Genomic DNA, 13071 nt, shown 5'->3' with positions numbered 1-13071 from the left:
AGAACCGATTAGCGAGAAGTGGCTTTACCGGTCCTGGAACCGAACCGGTTTACTATAATAGGTTCCGGTTCTATTTTTCAGTCATTTTCGGTTCGGTTCTCGCGGTTCTGAACCGTCACACATTCCTATTTGCACCACCCACCCACTAACCCGACCCGACCCGACCCACTCACACTCAAATCCTAAAAGGCTAAAACCTAAAACACCCCCAAATAATTAGGGTTTTACTCATTACAATCCTCCTCCTTCAACCATCACGCACACACACACACACACACTCTTATCAAATCCAATTCACCAAAATGTGGCGATCAAGAGTCATAGCAGCTCGCAGATTCCGATCAGCCGTCAAACGAATCTCACAATCGCATTCTCAGGTACACAATCTTCAAACCCTAGCTTCCAATTGCCGTACGGATAATAGTTTCAGATCCATAGGTTCATTTCCACAATCGTATGCAATTAGACTCTTCAGTTCCACCTCCACAGATTCAATTATTACTGATAATAATAATAATAATGATAATGATATGATTGCTGATGAGGTTGAAAGTAATAATAATAGTTTTAATATGGGAGAGATTTGGAGTGAGAGTGTTGATGAGGTTAAAAGCGTGTTCGATATCGAAGATACAGATTCTGTGAATCCGGTATCGGTGGAGCCGGTTAACGGTGAAACTAATGAGGTTAATATTGATGTTGATGAGTTAGAGAGAGTGATAGCTTTGCTCAAGAGTAAAGGTGATGACGTGGATGTTGACGTGGATGTTGATGTTGATGTTGTTACGAGGTCGTTAGAGTCTAGTCTCGACGAAATGAATTTGGATATAAGCGAAGAGTTTGTGGTGAAAGTGTTGGAAGCTTCGGATGTTTCGGGGGAGAATTTGATTGGTTTCTTTAAGTGGGCTGCGGTTCCGGTTACTACGAGGTCGCTAGATGCGCTCGTGAGAGCGGTTTCGAAGGAGTTGAAAAAGAAGGTTGCGTATAAGTTATGGGATTTGGTTAAGGAGATTGGGGAAAAGGATAATGGTGTTGTGAGTAGTGAGATGCTTAATGTGTTGATATCGTTGTTTTCGAGGTTGGGTAAAGGGATGGCCGGGTTCGAGGTTTATAACAAGTTTGGAGAGTTGGGTTGTGAGACGAATGCGGATACTTATTATTATACTGTTCAAGCGCTTTGTAGGCGTTCGATTTATGATCGTGTTGGTTTAGTTTGTGAGAGGATGGTTAGTGAGGAGAAGTTACCGGAAGCAGGGAAAGTTGGGGATATCATGTATTATTTGTGTAAAGGTGGGATGGTGAAAGAAGCTCACTCTGTTTATTTATCAGCGAAGGAGAAACAAAGATATCCACCTCAACTGCCTGTTAACTTTTTGATTACTTCTTTATGTGATCGAAAGAAGAACGATGCTGATTCGGTTCACTCTGCGTTGAATATGTTGGATGATTTACAGAACCAGAAGTATGCAATCAAGCAGTTTGCGTGTGTCATTCAGGGGTTGTGCAGAGTTAATGATATCGAAGGGGCAAAAGCTTTGTTGTCGAGAATGATTGATAACGGTCCTCCACCTGGAAATGCAATCTTTAATACGGTTATCAATGCACTTTCAAAGTCGGGAGATTTGACAGAAGCTATAAAGGTTATGAGGATGATGGAAAATAGGGGACTCAAGCCTGATGTGTTTGCTTACAGTGTGATTATGAGTGGGTACGTTAAGGGTGGTGAAATGGAAGAAGCTGCCAAGATGTTAACCGAAGCTAAAAAGAATCACTGCAAGCTGACTCCTGTCATTTATCATACGATTATTCGTGGGTATTGTAAACTTGAGCAGTTTGAAAAGGCTGTGAAGTTATTGGAGGAGATGGAAGAGTATGGGGTTCGGCCTAATACTGATGAGTATAATAAACTGATTCAATCGCTTTGCTTGAAAGCTGCGGATTGGGTAATGGCAGAGAAGTTAATGGAGGAAATGACCAGAAAGGGCTTGCATCTTAATGGGATCACAAAGTCACTTATAAGAGCGGTTAAGGAGTTGGAAGAAGAGGGAAAAGGGAGCAACGAAATGAGTGTTGCAGCTTAAAGTTTTTGTCTTTTTGGTAGTTGATCTGTACCATGAAGAAGGTATGTCAAATCGTGTTTTTTTGTTTGCTAGATCCTTATAAGGTTCAACAGACAGAAATGTTTCTACTTCGCAACAAAGATTTCCCCTTTAGTTAGGTTCTTAGCAATTAAACATCAAACAATAACAAGGGCAGACAGTTTTTAATATTTTTTTAGTTACCATGATAACCCGTTACCAGAAAACTAATGGGACCCACCAATGCCCTGCTAATCAATGGGGTCGGGTAAAACTCAGCTTGTGCTGGCAGGTTTGGAAGACGAAGAATTTGTAGTATTTTATTTCGGTGACTCGGTTTATCTGTTTGCTCTTGATATCTCCCATAGTGGACCTTTTGTTTATCTGAATGTTGGAAATTATTTGTGCATTTTTTTGTAGACATTTACATGATTGATTGCTTAATAGTTTTTGGGACATCTTGTCTAAAACTAAAATTATAATTTATAACACCATTATAAATTTGAAAGATCATGTTTTGGAAGACGGAGAATCTGTAGTAATTTTAATCGATATAAGAATTACAAACACTTGATGATCACACATTAATGCAGAAGTCTTTTTAGAGCTCTAATGGACCACATTATGTAGTTTCGACAGTCAAAGCTTAAATGAATTTGGTTTAAGATTCATTTGGTTTAGATTTCTAAATGAATATTTTCGACAGTCAAAACCACATTATATAGTTTCGACCGTCAAAACCTGAATCTGCATCTTTGACTCCCTGATGAAATATGTTCTCGGTTTGATGACAATGACAAACAAAGAAGGTCAGGGTCACGATATCGTTGTTCTATTTGACTTCAAATCCTCCCAACATGTTCTCAGTAATGTTAATCTTATGGCATAAATTCTTACAATCTCATGGCCACTCGATGGTCAACGCCACAATATCATCTACTACTTGGAATCTATTAGACTGTTTCAACTTTAGGTACCATTTGAAGAAAATCACAATATCTTACCAGGAAAGTTATATACTACCCAAATTCATTAGAAATTTAATACCAAGTACATTAACATTTACTTCCACATTATTTAACAAATTATTTTCTAACACTTATCATTTGTAATTATAATTTTTATTTGACAACATAAGCACTAATTTAGAAACAATCAAACTCTGACTGGAATGGCCTTCAATGGTATACTTCTTTGTATGGTGAGACCAAACTTCTCACCCATGTCTAAATCTTGTCCTCTCATGTTTCCTTCCAATTTCCAATCGAACCTCTGAATCAACGAACCCAACACCATGGGTAACATTCTATGAGCAATATTCAATCCCGGACATATTCTAATCCCAGCACCAAATGGTATGAGCTCGAAATCTTGACCTTTGTAGTCGGTTTTAAGGTCTAGAAACCTCTCCGGCATGAAAGTTTCAGGGTTTGACCATACTTTTGGGTCTCGCCCTATCATCCAAACATTAATGAAGATTTGTGCATTTTTAGGCACGATGAAACCTTGGATTTCTGTGTCGTGTATCGATCGGCGAGGGATAAGTAAAGGCGCCGGAGGATGTAATCGCAAAGTTTCTTTTATAATTGCTTGTAGGTAAGTGAGTTGAGAGAAATCCGGGTCGTTCGTATTCTTGTTGCCTTCCATGAGTTTGATCTCTGATCGGGCCTTTTCCATTTTATCTGGGTTACGAATAAGCTCGGCCATGGCCCATTCCATTGTGCTTGATGTTGTATCGGTTCCCGCAATTAAATTTTCCTACGATAGGTCATGAATTACTAAATATAAGGCCCAATATCTAGAAAAGAAAAAAATATTAACTATCTAGTTCGTGTACTTGATTTAAAAATATAATAATAAAATTAAAACAGTTTGCATAAATGAATAACTTTTTCAGACATGTAAACTGTTTTAATAGAACACCCACTTTTATATATAAAATATCTCCATTTACTAGTAAGTGAAAATGTCCATGCATTCTTCATTTCTTAAAGTCTAAAAGATATATAATGTGAGTCAATGGCGACGCTTGGACGAGAACTGCGCCCGAAGGGGGGGGGACTTTCGGTTAAAAAAACTGGTCACTTTACACAATGTATAAAATTTGTTGGGCGAAAAGCGAGTAAATTTACACTACCACACAAAAAAAGGGGACAGGGCCACCCCTGGCCCTCACTATCCTTTGCCATTGATGTAACTACCATAATGACATCCTATAGTTATGTACTTACGAAAAACAAATGCGTCATGTCATCTCGACTAAACTCAGTTTCATCTTTTAGGTGGAGGCTAAGAAGCGAATCCAAAACATCGTTGTTTGTTGATGTAACACCCTCATATGATGATGAACCCGACCTTGTTTGCAACCGTTGATCGATGATCCTATCAATTACAGATAATATTTTGTTGCCATAAACATTTCCGTGTTTCACTAATCCTTGTGGATCAAATGGTCGAAGAATTGGGAAAAAATCGACTATGCTATTCTTCCCTAAAACTTCCATTAAAGCCCGTATCGCGTCCTTAAATTCTTGTGCGGACTCAGAGTCATATTGAGCGAAATTCGTAGAAAACATGATGTTTGAGAGAAGATTAATTGACGTTGTGAAGACAACTCCACCTATGTTGACAGCCTTTTCTTTTGTACAACATTGATTAACATGATCAAGAAGTTCTTGTACCTAGAACCACAATCAAGTATATATTACAATTGTGTATTCTTAAGAATCAAAAGCAATCCATCTTAGCTAGCTACAACGATACGTTTAAGTTATCCGATTAGTATCACGTGTCTAAACTAGTTACATCATTGCGTTTAACCAAGGATGTGTTCATTTGATGTGTCCAAACCATTACAAGGTTTGTCTAAAACTACGTATAACTTTACAGACACATATAAGCTTGCCCTAGAATAGACATCTTCTGTCATGTATCCTTCAGACCTTCACATACTTCATGGATGATCTCTTTTTATACATTAACCGACTATATATGTGACGTTGACTTTAAAACTATAACTAATTAATATTAGAACTGCGATAACATGTTATTTTAATATTTTTTTAAGATTTTAATATGACCATTATAACACATCACAGTTATCTAAATATAATTGAAGATCTATGTGAATACGTACGTAAAGTCATGTCTATTTATATATTATTAAGAATCCTGCTAGTGACACCAGACAAAGAAATAGAGTGCACTCCATTATACGCCACATATAGCTCAATATGTGACGTATAGCCGTGTATTTTTAAACTATTTTAAAAATACTATTTTTTATAAATAACCAATTAATCTTTTTTAATTTAATATTTTTTATTAATACTTTTATTAATTAATAGCTTTTAAAAATAAATAATCAAATGTAATAATTAATCCTTTTTTAATTAATAGTTTTTTAACAATAAATAATTAAAAATAATAATTATTGATAATTTTTTTATCTAATAATATATAAAAAATATTAATTAATCTAAAAAAAATGAGATGGAGCAGCAAGATCAGACGATGCCACAGACACTGACACCGGTCTCCATCGAGGGGGATGTGGAGTTACAGACTTACCCCCATATGCACTTGCATTTTCAGGCTTAGAGCACCACGGCTACCCCCGATGGATGCTACCACACCCGAATGGTGTCGCTTAGATAGATTTCTACATTTTGTTTTATTTGTACAAACTCGTTGTAATGGTTGTCTATATATATTTATATAAATATTTTTTTATTTATATTGTTCCACTGTAACTTTGAATTCGAGCCGATTGTTGATAACAACATTTTAGGGGTGTGCGTGGTGCGGTTCGGTGCAGTTTTTGGCTAAAACCAAACCGAAAACCAAAACTTCGATTTTTGGAGTTTTTGAAACCGTTTAGTTTCGGTTTTTTCGGATTTCTTTTTGGTTTCGGTTTCTTCGGGTTTTGCCAATTGTGCTTAAAAAATTTTAGGTCGAAAAATAATGTTGACAAAAAATAATGAATTTAGGTATAAATAATTTTGGTAATTGTAAAATAATAGATTATTATACATTTGATCAAAAATATTGTAGTTACATTTTTATTAAATTCTTATAAATTACTTAATATAAATATAAAAAAAAATTAGGAATTTGGTTCGGTTCGGTTTATTTGGTTTCTTTTACATGCAAAACCAAAACCGAACCGTTAGTGCGGTTTTTACAAAAACATAAAACCAAACCGTCTGTTTTTGTCTTGGTTTGGATTTTTTGGTTTTGGATTGATTTTTTCAATTTCTTGCACACCCCTACAACATTTGTATTAAAAGGAGATTTTTTTAAAAAATGATTAATGGTACAAAAACAAAAACCCAAAGTAAAAATTGGTCCATATGCAGCGTAAAGCTCTACACATGACATATAATTTTTAATTAATGCCCTTTTTCTTTGTGTGTGTGTAGGGTGGGTGGGGGGGGGGGGGGGGGCTCTATATGCCGCATATAACACTATATGCGATGTGTAGATTGTGTCTAAAGAATTTTCCATTATCTTAGAGCATTCATAATCCGTCCATCAAATTTAGTGATTATGGTTTTCATATTATAGGAAGTGATTTAAGGTATTGTGAGTGGATGAGAGTGAAAATGCAGTGATTTTCTGTATATTTGAAAAGTTTCTATAACACTTTGTAATTTGTTAATATATTTTGAAAATAGTTATGAATGAATGAGGGCGCAAAAGTAATGATAAATATATAAAACTAGTTTTAATCTTCTGTATTACGGGGTTGTTTTATATTGTTTGTTTTTAGTATTTATATATTTTTTGAATTTTAATTTTATTTATTGTATGTAAGTTAAGAATATACTTATGGTTTAATGATAAAAGGTTTCATAAATAAATGAGATATAACACGGTTTAAAAGCTATATGAGTTTGGTGAGACGCAAGACCCATTTATTTTTTTTACTATAAAATTGTTTCTTATTTATAATAATAAATTTTTGAAAAAAATCATATATTAATTTTTAATGTATCCCTGTTTTATAGGATTTTTACATGAAATATTTGGTGAGATTAAGTTTTAATTTATTGAGATGTTATAACCCGTATAAGGAATATATGGGTTTGGTAAGACCCATACCCGTGAATTCGGGTTAAATGATGAGAAGTCTTCATTTAAAAATCAAGCAATCTGGTGGCTTCCATAAAAGGGGGGAGCGACCACATCGCGACACGTAAGATTTTTATGTTTTCGTTTATATATATTACTAGTTTTTATCCCCCGTATTACGGGGTTGTTTTATATTATTTGTTTTCTAATATTTATTTATTGTATGAAAGTTAATAATATACTTATGGTTTAATGATAAATTGTTTCACAAATAAATGAGATGTTATAACCCGGTTTAAAAGGTATATGGGTTTGATGAGACCCATGACCCGTTTATTTTTTTTTACTATAAAATTGGTTTTTTAATTATAAATAACTAGTTTTTTATCCCCCGTATTACGGGGGCTGTTTTACATTACTCGTTTTTAATATTTATATACTTTTTTGGGTTTAATTTTATTTAGTGTAATGGAATTTATAATATATTTAAAGTTTGATGATAAAAATGTTTCACAAATAACTAAGATGTTATAACCCGATTTAAAAGTTATATGGGTTTGGTAAGACCTAAGACCCGCTTATGTTTTTTACTATAAAATTGTTTCTTAATTATATATAATATTTTAAAATAATCATATAATAAATTTTAGTATGTCCAATTTTATAGGAAAATCACATCAATAATTTGGTGAGAATAATTTTTAATTTAATGAGATGTTGTAACCCATTTAAAGAATATCTAGGTTTGGTAAGACCCATACCCGTGAATTCGGGTCAAATGCATGAGAAGCCTCCATTTAAAAATCAAGCAAATCTGATGACTCCAAAAAAAAGGGGAGCGACCACATCGCGACACGTATGATTTTTATGTTTTCGTTTATATATATTATAGATACATATTTAAATAAATCAGATTTAATTTTTAGCATATCCCTACTTATAGGATTTTTATATCAAATATTTGATGAGATTAGTTTTTAATTTAATGAGATGTTATACCCGTTTAAGAAATATCTGGGTTTGATAAGACCCATATCCGTGAATTCGGGTCAAATGCATGAGAAACCCCCATTTAAAAATCAAGCAAATCTGGTGACTCCAAAAAATGGGGAAGCGACCACATCGCGACACATATGATTTTTATGTTTTCGTTTATATATATTACTAGTTTTTATCCCCCGTATTACGGGGTTGTTTTAAATTATTCGTTTTTAATATTTATCTATTTTTTGAATTTTTTATTTTTTTTTATTGTATGAAAGTTAATAATATACTTATGGTTTGATATTAAATTGTTTTACAAATAAATAAGATGTTATAACCCGATTTAAGAACTATATGAGTTTGATGAGATCCAAGACCCGTTTATTTTTTTTTTACTATAAAATTGGTTTTTTAATTATAAATAATATATATCTTTTATTAAATAAATTATATATTAGTTTTTGGTATATTCCTACTTTATATGATTTTTCTATCAAATATTTGGTGAGATTATTTTTTAATTTAATGAGATGTTATAACCCGTTTAAGAAATATCTGGGTTTGATAAGACTCATACCCGTGAATTCGGATCAAATGCATGAGAAGCCTCCATTTAAAAATCAAGCAAATCTGGTGACTCCAAAAATAGAGGGAGCGACAACATCGCGACATATATGATTATTATGTTTTCGTTTATGTATATTATTAGTTTTATCCCCCGTATTACGAGGGTTGTTTTATAATGTTTGTTCTAATATTTATTTATTTTTTGAATTTATATTTTTTTTATTGTATGAAAGTTGATAATATACGTATGGTTTGATAATAAATTGTTTTACAAATAAATGAGATGTTATAACCCGGTTTAAAAGCTATATGGTTTTGATGAGACCCAAGACCCGTTTATTTTTTTGACTATAAAATTGGTTTTTTAATTATAATTAATAATAAATAATATTTATGAAAGTTAATAATATACTTATTGTTTGATGAGATCCAAGACCCGTTTATTTTTTACTATAAAAATGGCTTTTAATTTAAATAATATATATATCTTTTTTAAAATAAATAAGATTTTAATTTTTAGTATATCATATTTTATAGGATTTTTACATCAATAATTTGGTGAGAATAATTTTTAATTTAATGAGATGTTTATAACCCGTTTAAGGAATATCTGGGTTTGGTAAGACCCATACCCATTAATTCGGGTCAAATGTATGAGAAGCCTCCATTTAAAAATCAAGCAAATCTGGTGACTCCAAAAAAGGGGGAGCGACCACATCGCGACACGTAGGATTTTTATGTTTTACGGGAGTTGTTTTATATTATTGGTTTTTAGTATTCATATATTTTTTGAATTTTAATTTTATTTATTGTATGTAAGTTAAGAATATACTTATGGTTTGATAATAAAAGGTTTCGCAAATAAATGAGATGTTATAACCATGTTTAAAAGTTATATGAGTTTGGTGAGATCCAAGACCCATTTATATTTTTACTATAAAATTGTTTCTTATTTATAATAATATATTTTGAAAAAATCATATATTAATTTTTTAATATATCCCTATTTTATCGGATTTTTACATCTAATATTTGGTGAGATTAAGTTTTAATTTAACGAGATGTTATAACTCGTTTAAGGAATATATGGGTTTGGTAAGACCCATACCCAGTGGCGGACCCAGGATTTTTTGTCAATGGGGTCCCAATTTTTTCGGTTTACAAAATTTTTCAGGTCGGTCGTTATTCGGGTCGGGTCGAGGCGAGGAACATAATAAAACACGGAACTATGGTGTCATTGGGAACGAGTAAGTAGAAAGAATCTAAATTACAAACTAGATGAAACATACACTTTTAATTCATACTCGAAAAACATGAACGTAATCTATATATATGGTCTTACATAATTGACCAAAACATGAAAAAATAACTCTAACACAAATAAATGATTAATTATAATATACATACACAAGGTAAATAATAAAAGAATATGCAGAATCCATGTTAACATTATATATGTTGCATGGTGATAATGACTATATGAGAGAAACTAACAAAAAGCACAAATACCCTAACTGAATAACTAAGACTAGGATATTAAAAAAACAACAAAAAAGGAGTATGGTGGGGCTTGAACCTACAACCTCTCACAAGTAAAACAAGGGACTTTCCACTGTACCAGTTCAATCTTAATAGTATGGGTTCCAAGTATTAATTTTTATGGGGTCCTTACAAAATTTAATATACCGTCTCTAAGTAATTTTTAAAAAACATCGGTGTCCCGGGACCCCGATCGAACCTATGTGGGTCCGCCCCTGCCCATACCCGTGAATTCGGGTCAAATGCATGAGAAGCCTCCATTTAAAGTTCAAGCAATCCGGTGGCCTCCATAAAAGGGGGAGCGACCACATCGCGACACGTAGTATTTTTGAGTTTTCGTTTATATATATTATAGATACATAGGTAAAAATAAAAATATTATTTAATTTAAAATAAGAGAAAATTAGTGTAATTTTGGATTTTGAGGGAAGGAAAGAGACAAATATTGATTAAAAAAGTATGTGAATCTATTTTAAGTCTACGAAACTTATCAGGATAGAAAACGTAGAAAAATATTGATTAAAAAAAATCATTTTCATCTTTTACAAGTTCACAACTATACCCTTTTTATTTAACTTTTAATAATAAATGAATGGTCCAACTTATTTATGCTAGTGTATTTAACCAATATATAAGCATAAATTTTATTCAATACAGTCAAATAGTTTGCAAGTCGATCGACTAGTACCTTTTGCTTTCGTAGGAGTTCACTAGCATCTAGATGTTGTATAGAGATCAAATATTCTTTTACTATCCGACGTAGTTTTTGCCAATGATCTCCGGGCTGCAACCACCCCATGGAGTGTTTATGTTGGTCCACCACTCGAGCAGTGTATCGAGTGGATCGTCCAGAGAACGACCGGTCATGTGTTTTTAAAAACTCTTTAGCCATACCAGCTGATGAAATAACTATAGTTGTTCTAAATCCGAGCTTAAGCGACATTAAAGGGCCATAACGTTTAGAGAGTGTGGCTAGATCGCGGTGTGGGTTGTTTGTAAGCTGTAAAAGGTTTCCGATTATTGGATATGGGTACGGTCCAGGTGGAAGCCGTGAGTTGTGACGCTTAGAGATGTTGATGAAATAGATTAATATTAGGAGGAAAGAAAACAAAAGAAAGGAGGATGGATAATCCATAGGTTTGTTTGTGTGAGGTTATGAGTGAATTAATATTTCTTAATGACACTATATATTTATAGTGTGTCACGTATAACTACCAACTAACTATTAGGTTAATTTGACAAATTAACATAATAATAATAAACTTTAAAGAGCATATGATTTCAACATTTGTGTATTTATGATTAGTTGTGTAAGCCCTTTAAGCAAGGAAGCAATTTACAATGAGAAAAGAAAACTATAGATCAATAGATAAATACGCAAATATATTTTACTTATAATATGAGTCTAATATATATTCTTCATATATATCTTCTAATAGTCCCTCGCAGTTTGAGCAGGATTCTGCTGATCGCTCAAACTAGCTCTAATTCCTGAAAACACTGTCGAGACAACCCTTTGGTAAATATGTTAGCATACTGCATGTATGACGACACATGTAATACATGCACGTTATCAGACAAACCTTCTCGTGAACAAAATTAAAGTCAATTTCAACATGCTTTGTTCATTGATGATGAATTGGATTATGGAATAATACACTGTAGACACATTATCGCAATAGACGAATGTGACTTTTTGTAACACAACACCAAGTTTAGTTAGTAAATTGTGAATCCAAGTAGTTTCTGTCACTGCATTTGCCTCACTTATGTATTCAACCTCCATACTAGATCATGAAATTAAATGTTGTCGTTTAAAAGCCTAAGAGAATGAACTTGCTCCCATAAGCACACAATAAGCGAATGTAGAATGACATGAATCAAGACATCCACCCCAATCAGCATTAGAGTAAGTGGTCAAAGTGTTAGTAGTACCCAAGACAAGACGTATGCCATAATTAATGGTGCTGCTAAGGTATTAGAGAATACATTTCGTAATCCCGAATTAAGACTCCCGCGGTGCATGCCCAAACAAACATGCTGAAGCGCATACGTAATATCTAGACAACTAAATGTGAGATATTGAAGAGCCCCGACTAACATACAATATTTAACCATTTGGAAGAAGATTCCTAGCGGTGGCACTAAGCTTAGTGGACGTATCAGCTGGAGCGTGACATGGCTTGCGATTAGTCATACTGGTCCGTTCCAGAATATCACATGTATAACTAGCATGAGATAAAAAGGGATCATGAACATCCCGAGTAGTAGTAATGCCCAAGAAATGATGTAGATCCCCCCACATCAGTCATGGCAAATTCTCATGACAAAGTATTTAAAATGGATTGTAACAACGTAGAGGCAGAAGTGGTGACTATAATACGTCTACATAAAGTAACAAATATCCATTTCCTTCATTATCCTACAAACCCATTTTTCTTATTTCACATGCTCCGTAATATATTTTTGTGAATATTTGTAGTCCATCATCTTTTCTAAGTTGTCAACATTTGAACCGAAATTTTCAAGATGTTACACTTACACACTTCATGTGAGTACATCCGAAAATTAAATGGTTTTATTATTTATTTCTTTAAACCAGAGAAGATAACATATAAAAAGTAATTATAGAAGGGAAGTTGTGGACGGTGAATACTTATTTGTCATAGATTCATTTAGTTTGGTGTGTTGGTTTTTATTAGTCTCGACTATTATTTATTTGTTGTTGTCGGTTTCAACTATTGAATTGGCTGATAATAATCTCACATTTGTTCATATTTGTTCCCATCAGTCTGCGACTAACAGATTTCCAACGTCGTTAGTTGTAGGT

At 33.2% G+C, this 13071-nt stretch overlaps 1 protein-coding gene and 1 pseudogene across 2 annotated transcripts; one reads left to right on the top strand and one right to left on the bottom strand.

Moving 5' to 3' along the window:
• Positions 1–269: 269 nt before the first annotated feature.
• On the top strand, positions 270–2666 carry LOC143625518 (small ribosomal subunit protein mS80 (rPPR6) pseudogene; annotated as a pseudogene). Its single transcript, XR_013152284.1, has 2 exons — positions 270–2122; positions 2302–2666. The product of XR_013152284.1 is annotated as a small ribosomal subunit protein mS80 (rPPR6) pseudogene (transcript).
• A 305-nt stretch (positions 2667–2971) lies between these two features.
• On the bottom strand, positions 2972–11385 carry LOC143625448 (cytochrome P450 76T24-like). The gene is made up of 3 exons (XM_077095768.1): positions 10930–11385; positions 4310–4759; positions 2972–3836 (listed from the first exon to the last, which is right to left on the bottom strand). Exons 1-3 carry the CDS (start codon positions 11374–11376, stop codon positions 3234–3236), a joined length of 1500 nt encoding a protein of 499 aa, XP_076951883.1. The 5' UTR covers positions 11377–11385; the 3' UTR covers positions 2972–3233.
• Between the last annotated feature and the right edge of the window lie 1686 nt (positions 11386–13071).

Source organism: Bidens hawaiensis, unplaced genomic scaffold (assembly GCF_021521415.1).
Source record: "Bidens hawaiensis isolate Kalapana, Puna unplaced genomic scaffold, B.hawaiensis_p1.1 tig00004105_1, whole genome shotgun sequence".
Taxonomy (NCBI): Eukaryota; Viridiplantae; Streptophyta; class Magnoliopsida; order Asterales; family Asteraceae; genus Bidens; species Bidens hawaiensis.
This window is presented reverse-complemented; position numbering and strand designations above follow the sequence as displayed.